General features: G+C 61.3%; 1 protein-coding gene across 3 annotated transcripts in view; it reads right to left on the reverse strand.

Annotated features, from left to right (window-relative positions):
• Positions 1-12928, reverse strand: part of ATXN10 (ataxin 10) — an 85078-nt gene that overhangs the window by 43607 nt on the left and 28543 nt on the right. For 2 of the 3 annotated variants that reach the window (XM_029078896.2, XM_029078894.2), the window contains 2 exons: positions 7939-8019; positions 2041-2209 (listed from right to left, as the gene is read on the reverse strand). In XM_029078896.2, the coding sequence (XP_028934729.1) occupies positions 2041-2209; positions 7939-8019 (250 nt within the window). The remainder of the gene's footprint in view (positions 1-2040; positions 2210-7938; positions 8020-12928) is intronic. The other variant, XM_029078895.2, reaches the window with a different exon arrangement.

Raw genomic sequence — 12928 nt, forward strand, 5'->3', positions numbered from 1 at the left:
CATTCCGAGCACTTAGTCCAGTGCTGTGCACACAGCAGGCGCTCGATATACACTGCTGAATGAACAGCTCCGGGTGCAGTTCCTACTCTGACTCCGGGGAGCGGTCTTGCCTTCCTGAAGCCCTTATTCCGCCCTGGCTCCCCCAGGGTCCCCGTCAGGAGAAGCGGCGTGGCTCAGCGGGGAGAGGCCGGGCTTGGGAGTCAGAGGTCGTGGGTTCAGATCCCGGCTCAGCCCCTTGGCAGCTGTGTGACTTCGGGCAGGTCACTTCGGTTCTCTGTGCCTCGGTTCCCTCATCCGTGAGCCCCACGTGGAGCCACCCGATCGCCCTGTACCCTCTCCCGTGCTTAGAACGGTGCTTTGCACGTAGCAGGCGCTTAACAAATGCCATCACTATTATTTATCATCATCCTCTCCCGAGCACCCGGTACAGCGCTCTGCGCAGCGTAGGCCGCGAGCTTCGAGGGCGGGAATCGTGCCTGACGACCGCTTAGGGCAGGGCTCGGCACAGAGTGGGGCCCGGAAGAGTCAGGGACCGCTCTCCGGGTTGAAAGCTCGCCGGGGGCGGGGCGTGTCTCTCCCGACTGTTGCATAACGCTCTCCCTGGGGCTCAGCACAGTGCTCTACACGGGGCAAGCACTCGAAAAATACCACCGACTAAGTGTCTAGCACAGCGCTTTGCATACGGAGCGCCTGATCGACCCCATCGCTATCAGACCCTCGATAAACGGACGCCCCATTCTGTAACATCTCCGATTAGGCCGATCGAGACTCGGGCCGAAAACCGGGACGACGATAATAATGACGACGCTGGCGTTTGTTAAGCTCTTACTCCGCGCGGGGCACCGTTCTAAGCACTGGGGTAAACACAGGGTAATCGGATTGTCCCACGAGAGGCTCACGGTCTTAATCCCCGTTTTCCGGATGAGGTCACCGAGGCCCGGAGAAGCGAAGGGACCTGCCCACGGTCACACGGCCGACAAGTGGCAGATCCGGGATCCGAACCCACGGCCTCTGACTCCCAAGCCCGGGATCTTTCCGCTGAGCCACGCCGCTTCCCGTCCCAGGCTGACACCCCCTTCCCCTTCGGTCTCGCCATTGCACGAGCTGGGGAGAAGGAAGAGGAAGGAGCTAAAGATCCCCGACACCGTCGGGACAGATTACTAGGAAGACGGCGTCTCGGGCACCACGCCGTCCAGAAAAAGGTGAGCCTGATAATAGTTTTTAAAAATGATACCGACGGTGACTTCTGTTAAGCGCCCACTCCACGTCGAGCAGCGTACTGAGCGCCGGATGCGTCCCCGTCGCGCCATCGCTACTAAGCGGGAGGGAAGACGGGCACGGGATCCCTATTTTGCAGAGGAGGAAACGGAGGCCCGGAGCAGTGAAGTGAGCGGCCCCCGGGTCACACGGCAGTTGAGCGGCGGAGCCGGAATCGGGACCCGGGTCCTCTGACTCCCGGCCTCGGCCTTTCTCCGCTAGGCCCTGCCGCTTCTCCACTTCGAACCTAATTCCGATAGATAAAGATGGAGAAGTTTGCTTCCGGATGAGAGGCGGCACGGCCTGGCGGACAGAGCCCGGGCCCGGGAGTCACGAGGACCTGGGTTCTAATGCCGGCCCTGCCGCTTGTCTGCTGTGTGACCGTGGGCGAGTCGCTTCATTTCTCTGGGCCTCGGTTACCTCATCCGTAAAATGGGGATGAAGACCGTGAGCCCCATGCGGGACAGGGACTGCATCCAACTTGATCTGCTTGTACCTACCCCGGCGCTCAGCACAGCATCGGCACGTAGTGATATTTTCTTCACTTCTCTGTGCCTCAGTTCCCTCATCTGCAAAACGGGGAGGAAGACCGTGAGCCCCACGAGGGACGCGGCCCGTGCCCGACCTGATTCTCTTCTATCTACCCCGGGGCTTAGGACAGTGCCCGGCACGTAGTGAGCGCCTCACAAATATCAAAGCAGAGGAAGTGATGTTTTTTCTCTCGCAAGGCCCCACGGGGGAACCGAGCGAGGCCGGGCTTCCCGTCCCGACCCCGGATCTCACCTGGCGGTCGGCGTTCGGGGCCGAGGCCAACGTCGGCACGGATCGGCAGGTGCGGCGGAAGGCGTCGGCCAGCGGGCCCGCCAGGCTCCGGAGCGTGGCCGTGGTGTCCGGGTCGCTCGCGGCGTCTCCCCCCTCCAGCTTCTCCAACAGGACGTCCGGTAAGGTCACCCTGCCGGACGTCACAGACCAGGTCGGCCGGTCAGTCGGTTGTATTTTATCGAGCACTTGAACGGTGTGCAGGACACCGTACCGAGCGCTCTGCCGCGTGTCTGCTCCGTGACCTCGGGAGAGTCGCTTCGGCTCTCTGGGCCTCAGGTTCCTCATTTGTAAAATGGGGATTAAGAGCGTGAGCTGCATGCGGACAGGGCCTGAGACGTGTCCAACACGATCGTCTCGCATCTACCCCGGCGCTCAGTACCCTGCCCGGAACAAAGTGAGCGTGCAACATACCCCACTATCATCATCAGTGTATATTTTAGCAGAGTACTTGGCAAATAATAAGCACTTAACAGTCACCACGACTTCTCTGCCGTGAGACCCGGGGCAGGTCGCTTCACTTCTCTACGCCTCGGTTCCCTCACCCGTAAAATGAGGATCGAATCTGTGAGCCCCACGTGGCCCCACATCACCCGATGGGCTCGTATCCACCCCAGGGCTTAGTACGGTGCCCGGCACATAGTAAGCGGCGGAAGCGGCGTGGCTCAGGGTAAAGAGCCCGGGCTTGGGAGTCAGGGGTCACGGGTTCGTAACCCGGCTCTGCCGCTTGCCGGCTGTGTGACTTTGGGCAAGTCACTTAACTTCTCTGCGCCTCAGTTACTCACCTGAAAAAAGGGAATTGAGACTGTGAGCCCCATGTGGGACAACCGGATAACCTTGTATCCCCCCCCCCCCCAGCGCTTAGAACGGTGCTTTGCACATAGTAAGCGCTCAGCAATACCACCATTAAGCGCTTACCAAATACCCCAGTGATTATTATGACGTATCTGTTTGCCTCCTCTCCTATTTGAAACACTTCCATCTGTAAATTCTTTTACGTCCCTCGAGGGAAGGGATCATCCCCGTCCGGCGACCGATGGAATCTGCCGAGCATTTCGCTCTACGCAGAGACACCGGATCGAGCGCTCGGGAGAGCGCGGCCGATCCCCGCCCTCCGGGAGCTGACAGTTTAGCGGGAGGGACGGACGCTAAACGAAATTACCGAGAGGGGAGCGGCCGAGTATAGGGAGACGGGCCTGAATGTCGTCGGGGGTGGAGGTGGAACATCCGAGTGCCGAGGGGGTGGAACCCCTCTCAGGGCCGCACCCGGAGAGTTTCCGGTACCCTGCCGGTCTCGACCTCGGGAGAGCCGAGCAGAAGCCTACCTGTTCCATCCCCAGCTCGGTCGGTGGCTAGCGAGTGGAAGGCAATCTGCCGCTGTCGACCTCCGCACAAAACAGAAACTTGGCACTCTCGGTTTCGAGGCTGTCCGTCACCTCGCCCCCTCCTACCTCTCCTCCCTTCTCTCTTTCCGCCGCCCACCCGGCACGCTCCGCTCCTCCGCCGCCCGCCTCCTCGCCGTCCCCCGGTCTCGCCCGTCCCGCCGTCGACCCCCGGGCCGCGTCCCCCCGCGGTCCCGGGACGCCCTCCCTCCTCGCCTCCGCCAAACTCATTCTCTTCCCCTCTCCGAAACCCTACTTAAAGCTCACCTCCTCCGAGAGGCCTTCCCGGACTGAGCTCCCCTTCTCCCTCTGCTCCCTCTACCGCCCCCCTTCGCCTCTCCGCGGCTAAACCCTCTTCTCCCCCCCTCCCTCCGCTCCTCCCCCTCTCCCGTCCCATCCCCTCGGCGCCGTACCCGTCCGCTCGACCGTACAGATCTTCATCACCCTATTTGTTTAATGAGATGCACGTCACCCCGATTCTATTTATCTGCCGTTGCTCTAATGAGACGTTCTTCCCCTCGACTCTATTCATCGCCGTCGTTCTCGTCCGTCCGTCTCCCCCGATCAGACCGTGAGCCCGTCGGAGGGCGGGGACCGTCGCTATCTGTTACCGATCTGTCCGTTCCAAGCGCTCGGTACGGCGCTCTGCACATAGTAAGCGCTCAATAAATACTACTGAATGAACAAGTCAAAACTCCCCTGTGCTGGGCAGGGCGGAGACCGGAGTCTACTGCACGGAAGGAGGCGACGGTAAACCCCTTCTGTGTTTTTATGGCTACACCCCCAGAACGACCGCAGATGGACCCGGGGCATCCCGGGAGAGACGCGTCCGCGGGGTCGCCACGGGTCGGAGCCGACCCGACGGCATAAGGCGAGGGGGGTGTGAAGAAGCCGACGGTGAACCACTTCCGTATCTTTACCGAGAAAACTCTACGGATACACCTACCGGAACAGCTTTACGGCAGAAGACGGGATGTCCCGGAGAGGGTGCGTCCACGGGGTCGCGACGGATCGGAAGCGATTCGACGGCGTTAGAAGGAGAAGGGGGTGTGGATCGAAATCGCATCTTCCAAGCGCCTTACACGGTGCCTGACACCCGGGAGACGCTCAATAGATACCACCGGCCGTCGGGCCCGGGGCTCACAATTTAAAAAATAGAGCGACCAACCCATCGACGGTATTCACCGAGCGCTCACTACGTGCTTAGCGCTTGGGAGCGTACAAGAGGATCAGCATTAAGTATAACGGTGGGAGTCCCTCAAGGTTCTGTTCTGGGTCCCCTTCTATCCTCCATCTGCGTCCACCCCGTCGGAGAACTCATTCGCTCCCCCGGTTTCAACTACCACCTCTTCGCAGACGACAGCCAGGTCTCCATCTGCACCGCGATCTCTCTCCCTCTCTCCGGGCCCGCGTCTCCTCCTGCCTTCTCTACTGGGATGTCCTCCCGTCGCCCCCAACTTGACACGTCCAAAATAGAGCTCCTCGTCTTTCCACCCAAACCCCGTCCTCCTCCCGACTTTCCCCGTCCCTGCAGACGGCACCGCCATCCTTCCCGTCTCACGGGCCCGGACCTCCGACTCCTTCTCGGATCCCCACCCCCGTTGGCGCCTCCGACTCCCTGCCTGGCGAGTCCCGCCTAGACACGCTCCGGCAAGTTCCCCGGCTCCCTGGGAAGGGAGGGGGCCGACAGGCGCTCACCATCCAGATCGACGGCCTCGTGCTCGATGGCCCTCTGCTCCCCGGAAACCCCAGCTCGCGCTCTCGGTCCCGTCCCCTGCCCTCCAGGGAGCCTCGTCTCCGGGCCAGATGGTCACCGGGCCTCACTCTGGACTCTCCCGTCTCCTGCCGGGGACGTCCACCTCCCTCGGGTCCGTCAACTCCACGCCCCCCCTCGAGATCCCGTCCGCTTGGGGGGGTGGTCTTCCCCAAAGGGACGTCCCACCTACCGGCGTCACGACTCGCCCCGCCGGCCTTCCTCAGCAGCTGGGTTTGACCCCCCCCCCCGCTCCCCAGCACCCCCCCCGAACGCGTTCTCAACCGCTTCACGGCCGGACGCCGATCCGTCCGTCCTCCAACACTTGGGCTCGCGACGGCCGTCGCGACCGGGAACGGTCCCTGTCTCGCCGCGTCTCCCGTCGGGACCTTCTTAGCTCCTAGATCCCAAGCTCGACAGATGCTCTTATTTCTTAATCTAAGAACAATAGGGACAGTACGTGTTAAGTGCTTACCGTGGGCCAGGCACAGCACGAATCGCTGGGTCAGATACAAGATAATCGATTCAACACAGTCCCCGTTCCACATGGGGCTCACGGTCTGGTTTGGAGGGAGAACGGTTACTGAATCTCCATCTAACAGATGAGGGAACTGAGGCCCAGAGAAGTGGAGTGACTTGCCCGACCACACACAGCAGGGGAGTGCGGGGCTGGGATTAGAAGCCAGGGCCTCTGGCTCCCAGGGCCAGGCTCTTTCCACCAGGTCACGACGGGCAAACGGAAGAAAGGCGGGGCGACTGATTCCCGGCTACGTCGATGACCCGGCCGCCCCCGTCCCCCGTGCCAGGGGTCAGCTGAAAACCCGGAGCTCGACTGGGGGCAGCAGGACACTGCCCAATCCCGGCACTGCCATTCCCCGAACAACACGGGGCAGAATATTCTGGGACGCGGCCCGGGGTGGGCTTTCGGGCCCTCGCCGCGGCCACTCGGTACCCCCACGTAGCCAGAAGCCCGACGCTTTCGGGATGGCAGGAAATGAGGCTTAGCGGAAGGATGTCGGGACTGGGAATCGGGGACCCGGGTTCTAATCCCTCCTCTGCAGTCATTCAGTCACTCGATCGTATCTTCCTTGCGCAGAGTGCTGTACTCGGCGCTCGGGAGAGACGACGGAACAATAAACCGACGCGTTCCCCGCTGACGGTGAGCTTACGGCCTAGAGGGGGAGACGACGCTGCTGACGGCGAGATCCTAGCCGTGGGTGCCAGCGACGCTGACGGGACGGACAGCGAGCCGACCCAGAGAGTCCCCCCCGGCCTTGCAGCCCCCCGAGACAGATCTCACACCGCCGAAGGGTCCATCTTTCCGTCCCCCCACCACCCGGGGGCGGGGCCTGCCCGTTTCCAAGCCGACCTCTAGATATAACCAATCTTGGTCAGGCCGCCCCTTGGGGACGGTATCCATTCAGCCCTTCAGCTGTATTTACTGAGCACTTACTGTGTGCTAAGCAGCGCCTCTCCCAGTCGGGGATCCCCCAGACCCATTTCCCAGGAGTTGGCTTCGTCCTACCTTCCACTACACGCGATTTGGGGAGCTGCCCCTTCAAGAAATGAGAAGGGCGATCCCGTGCGCAACGCTGCCCGCGCGATCTCTAGCCACCGGTCCATCGGGGAACCCTCTTCCAGGAGACCTGCCCTTCGGGGGTGGAGAGTGTGAGACAGCCCCCTCGGCCCCCCACCGGGGAGACGGTTGTGAAAATGAGCCAACGGGGAGGAGGAAGAGGAGGAGGAGGAGGAGGAGGAGGAGGAGGAGGAGGAAGAGAGAGGAGGAGGAAGAGAATAAGATTCTTTTTATTCCCTATTCTTTATTTATTGCCTTGATTCTATTTATTCCCTTGCTTCTATTTATTGCTATGTTGCTTCTATTTATTGCTATCTCTTTCGTCTGCCTGTCTCCCCCGATTAGACCGTAAGCCCAGCAAGGGGCGGGGACTGTTTCTATCTGTTATCCATTTGTACATTCCAAGCGCTTAGTACAGTGCTCTTCACATAGTAAGCGCTCAATAAATACTATCGAATGAATGAATAAGAGGGAGGAGATGGAGGACGAGAAAGAGGAGGGAAGGGGGGGGAGGGAAGGAGGAAGGAGAAAAGGAGACGGAGAAGGAGGAGGGAAAGGAGGTGGAGGGGAAGGAGGAGGAAGAGGAAGGAGATGAGAAGGAGGAAGGAGAGGAGGAAGAGGAAAGGGAGGAGGAGGAAGGGGAAGAGGAGGAGGAGGCAGTGGCGGGCTGGCCGGGCTCACCCCGACCCCCCCAGTGGGCTGTGGGAGAGGGCAGGAGGAGGCCAGCACCAAGGCCCACGGCTTCCGCTGCTGGGAGATCCCCGCCGACGGTCAGCGAGGGGCCGGTGAGGAACCGCCCGCTCCGCAGCCGCCGGGCACCCGGGGGAGAAGAAATTGGGGCGCCGGCATCCCCTCCTGCCTTCCTCCTCCTCCTCCTCCTGCTGCTGCTTCTCTTTCTTTTCTTGGCTAATACTTCTGGCCCGAGTTAAGGGCGTTGCCGGCCTGGATTCCCTAAGGCCCGCGTGAATCCCTGCCGGTTGCGGCTGGGCCGCAGTGTTCACCGACCAATTTCAAAGCATCGCCGACAGAGAAACACGTAGTTAGGGAGCCCGTGCCAGCGACGAAACCGCACCGTTTTTCAATCACGTGAACGGGACACCCTATACGGGGCGGCAGATGACCGCCCGCCCCGGGCTGGTGTCTGGGGTTACCTCGCCCGATCGCTCAGCTTGGCGTACACGGCTCCGACGGATTCTGGCCTCCTCACCAGGCGCTCCGTGACGATCAGCGTCCTAGGAGAGAAGCGGAAACGCTCGCCGTCGGGGAGAGGATCCAAACGGGGACGTGGGGCCCGACGCCTCTACGGTCGCTGGGTCACGTGGGTGCCCACGGATTCCCAGGACTGGCACTCACCGAGAGCCCCCGGGCGCAGTGCGCTGAGCTCGGGAGAGGATGCCGCAGAGAAGCAGCACGGCACAGTGGATAGAGCGCGGCTCTGGGAGCCAGAGGCCCTGGGTTCTAATGCTGGCTCCGCCACTTACCCGCAGTGGGACTTTGAGCAAGTCACTTGGCTTCTCTGCGCCTCCCATACCTCAGCGGGAAAAAGGAGATGAAATCCCACCCCCTAGTCTCTGTCCAACGTGATAATCTCGTATCCATCCCACAGTTTAAGAGAGTGCTTGGCACACAAACACGTGCTTCGCCCACATCACGGGTAGTCGTCTGTTTCTTAATCGGGTCGGTCCGACTGTTGGAACGAGGGTCTTCTCTCAGAGCGTCCCTCTCGCACCCGCAGGACGGAAGCCTCCAAGCCTCAAACTGCTCTCGTTCTTAACTCCGCGTCCGAAACCAAAATCCGCCGGATTTTCTCCGAATGGGGAAACGTTGGACGGCTCGGGCCCGTTGGGAGAATTTTTCAATCACGCTAGGGTCCGGGGAAGGAAGGCGGATCGAGTCCTCGCGGCCTCGCGAGGACGAAGGTCCGAGACTCGAAGAGAGAGTCCGCGGAGAGTTGGCTACGGAAGCCGCTTTCCCACTTCAAAAATTCGAACGATGCGGGGCCGGACGGAGGCACGACTGTCCCACCGAGGGAGGCTCCCGAATCACCGGAAAGATTCCTCGATGGGTCGGCCCGCCTCAACCTCGAACCTGGGGCCGCCTCCGGAGACGGGTCGCGGGTACGGGCCCGAGGCCGAGAGCGGTCTGACCGGGGCCGAAGACGACGCCGAACCTGGTGGTGACGGTGATCGTGATGACGGTAATCATGATCGTAATTATTATTACTAACGATAACGGTACTCGTTGAGCACTTACCGTGTGCCAGGCACTGTTCTAAGCACTAGGGGTAGCTGAAGGTTAATCGGGTTGGACCCGGTCCCCGTCCCAGAGGGGGTTCACGGTCTTCGCCCCCACTGTAAAGATGAGGGAACTGAGGCCCAGAGAAGTGAAGTGACTTGCGCGAGGTCATCCGGCAGACGAGTGGCGGCGCCGGGATCAGAACCCAGGCCCCTCCGACTCCCGGGCTCTACGCACTAAGCCACGCTGCTTCCCGTCCACTGCCACGATCGGGGGCGGGGGGCGGTCGGGGATGGGGCGGAGGGACGGGGGCGCACGTCCAGCCCACTCGCCCTCCGCGGCCCCCCCGCGGCCCCCCCCCGCAGGCCTTTGCCAGGGAGGCGGCCCTCCCCCCGCCTCCCCCCCGCCCCGGGGGCGGGCTCCTCCCGGCGGGCCCGAGGACCACGTCACGCTCCCCTCCTCCGCCCCCGGACCCGAGCCAGATCCCCGCTTTCTGCTGAGGCGGCACTTCAAACCGCACGGCCCCGACCAGGAGCGACAGGAAATCACGTCGGCCCGGCCGGGGCCGGCCCGGGGGCCGAGGGCCGCGGGAGGCCCCTTCGCCGGCCGCCCGGAGGGATCGATTTCCGCCCGGGTCGGAACCTCCCGACCCTCCGGCCCCTGCTCCGCGACAGAAGGCCCTCGGCGGCTGCGATCCTTTCTCCGGGGGGAGGGCGGGGGGAGAGCGAGCGGTCCCGGGGCGGGACGTTCCGAAACCTAGGCCGCGCGCGCGCGCGTGTCCGTGCGTGGGCACCCGCGCCCGGACCACCCGCAGACCCGGAGGCCGCCGGGTTTGGCCTACGCGGCTGCAAGTCTCCCCACCGGTCCTTAAGCCACGAGAAGCAGCGTGGCTCAGTGGAAAGAGCACGGGCTTTGGAGTCAGGGCTCATGAGTTCGAATCCCAGCTCTGCCACTTGTCGGCTGTGTGACTGTGGGCGAGTCACTTAACTTCTCTGTGCCTCAGTTCCCTCATCTGTAAAATGGGGATTAAGACTGTGAGCCCCACGTGGGACGACCTGATTCCCCTATGTCTACCCCAGCGCTTAGAACAGTGCTCGGCACATAGTAAGCGCTTAACAAATACCAACATTATTATTATTATTAAGCTCCTACGGGGCAGGGACGGCGCCCACCTACTCTCCGCCTCTGGACCGCGAGCCCGCTGTGGGCGGGTGATGCGTCTGTTCTGTTAGGCCGTATCCTCCCAAGAGCTCGGTACGGTGCCCTGCACCCGGGAAGCGCTCGATAAACGCCACGGACCGATCGTGGTAACCGTGGTATCCGTTAAGCGCTCACCACGTGCCGAGCCCCGTCCTAAGCGCGGGGTAGATACGAGGGAGTCGGGTTGGGCACAGTCCCCGGCCCTCATGGGGTCCACGGTCTCGAGCCCCGTTTTACGGATGAGGTGACTGAGGCCCAGAGAGGCGAAGTGACCCGTCCGGGGTCGCGGGGCGGACGCGGGGCGGAGCCAGGATCGGAACCCAGGACCTCTGACTCCCGGGCCCGGGCTCTTTCCGCAGGGCCATTCCGCTTCGGGCCACCCGAACCCGGGGGGTTTCCTCTTCGAGGACTACCGGTCCCCTCCCTCCCCCTCGACCCGTTACGCCCTTTCCCGGGTCCCCGAGAGCACGGGTTCGAATCCCGGCTCTGCCACCCGTCGGCTGGGTGACTGCGGACGGGTCGCTTAACTTCTCCGTGCCTCGGTTCCCTCATCTGTAAAACGGGGATGAAGACCGTGAGCCTCACGTGGGACGACCTGACGACCCTGCATCCACCCCAGCGCTTAGGACAGTGCTCGGCACACAGTAAGCGCTTAACAAATACCAACATCATTATCATCGTTACTGAGTCACGGCCCCCGGCGGCGGGGACGGAGGGGCCGGCACCAAGTGAGAGGCAGCGTGGTCCGGCGGAAAGAGCCCGGGCCTGGGAGTCGGAAGGTCCTGGGTTCTAATCCCGCCCCCGCCCCCCGCCTCCGGCGTGAGGTCGGTCAAGTCACTTCACGTCTCTGGGCCTCACTTCCCTCGCCTGTAAAACGGGGACGAAGGCCGTGAGCTCCACGTGGGACAGGGACCGTGATCGAGCCCATCAGCTCGCATCTACCCCAGCGCGTCGAACGGCACCCGGCACATAGTAAGCGCTCAATGATTATCACAAAAAATAAAACAGAACGAAACGCAAGATCCCCGGCAGGAAGGGCAGAGCGGGGGACCGGGGGCCCGAGGAGCGGCCAAAAGATGCCCAGGCATCCACTCGGTAGCCGCCCGGAGTGCCACGCTGGAATGCGGCAAACGCGCCTCAACACCAGGGGGCGCTTTACCACCTGTTCACGTGGCTACTGGCTGCGGGGCACTGTACTGAGCGCCTGGGAGAGGTCAGCAGAGTTAGTAGTCACGATCTCGGCCTGCGAGGGGCTCAAACTCTACCGCCTGCCCGGCACAGTACTAGGTGGTTGGGAGAGTGCACTAGGTAGTAGACGCTTCCGTCGGCTGTGGGACCGTGGGCAAGTCACTTCACTTCTCGGTGCCTCGGTTCCCTCATCTGGAAAATGGGGATTAACCGTGAGCCTCACGGGGGACGACCCGATCGCCCTGTATCTCCCCCAGCGCTTAGAACGGTGCTCCGCGCATAGTAAGCGCTTAACCAATACCAACATTATCATGTCCCGCAGGGAGCTTACAGTCTACGGTGGGCAGAGTACTCCCAAGCGCTCAGTCCAGTGCTCTGCACATAGCGAGCGCTCGACGAATACCACTGTTGTTGACGATGACGATACCGTAGTGTTGGTTGACCGACTGGTTTCTTAGAAAAGCTTTACCCAGTCACCAGCATTTGGGGCCTTGTTCTGTTTCTCGTCGATGGTATTTACGGAAACAGCGTGGCTCGGTGGAAAGAGCGCGGGCTTGGAGGACGTGGGTTCTAATCCCGGCTCCACTTGCCTGCTGTGTGACCTTGGGCGGGTCACTTAACTCCCCTGGGCCTCTGTCACCTCATCTGTAAAATGGGGATTAAAAGTATGAGCCCCACGGGGGGCAACCTGATTACCCTGGACATACTCCAGGGCTTAGAACAGTGCCTGGCACATAGCAAGTGCTTAACAAATACCATTATCATTACTGTTATTATTATTATTATTGAGTGCCTACTGGGTGCAGAGCATTGTACTAAGGGTTTCTCAGAGTGAGCCCTCTTCCATTAGGCTTCTACTGTACTCTCAGGTGTTTAGTACAAAGCTCTGTAATAATAATAATATTGGAATTTGCTAAGCGCTTCTTATGTGCCGAGCACTGTTCTAAGCGCCGGGGTAGATCCGGGGTAATCAGGTTGTCCCCCGTGAGGCTCAGTCTTCATCCCCGTCTGGCAGACGAGGTAACCGAGGCACCGAGAAGTTGAGCGACTTGCCCAGAGTCGCGGAGCCGACGGGCGGCGGAGCCGGGATTCGAACCCATGTCCTCCGACTCCTAAGCCCGGGCTCTCTCCACTGAGCCGCGCCGCTTCTCTACCCAGTAAGCACTCGACAAATACCAATAGTATCGTCATCGGAAAAAAATATCCAGGCAACAGAAAGCAGCAAAAGCCAGGGGAGCACTAAGAGGCCATATAATAATAATATTGGTATTTGTTAAGCGCTTACTACGCGCAGAGCGCCGTTCTAAGCGCTGGGGGAGATACGGGGTCATCGGGTTGTCCCACGTGAGGCTCACGGTTAATCCCCATTTTACAGATGAGGGAACTGAGGCACAGAGAAGTTAAGCGACTTGCCCGTATCAAGCAATGGTAGAAATAAATGGTATTTAATACCGATGGTATCCGTTAAGCCCTTACTGCGTGCCAGGCACCGTACTAGGCGCCGGGGTAGACCCGAGT

Source organism: Ornithorhynchus anatinus, chromosome 14, assembly GCF_004115215.2.
Source record: "Ornithorhynchus anatinus isolate Pmale09 chromosome 14, mOrnAna1.pri.v4, whole genome shotgun sequence".
Classification (NCBI taxonomy): domain Eukaryota; kingdom Metazoa; phylum Chordata; class Mammalia; order Monotremata; family Ornithorhynchidae; genus Ornithorhynchus; species Ornithorhynchus anatinus.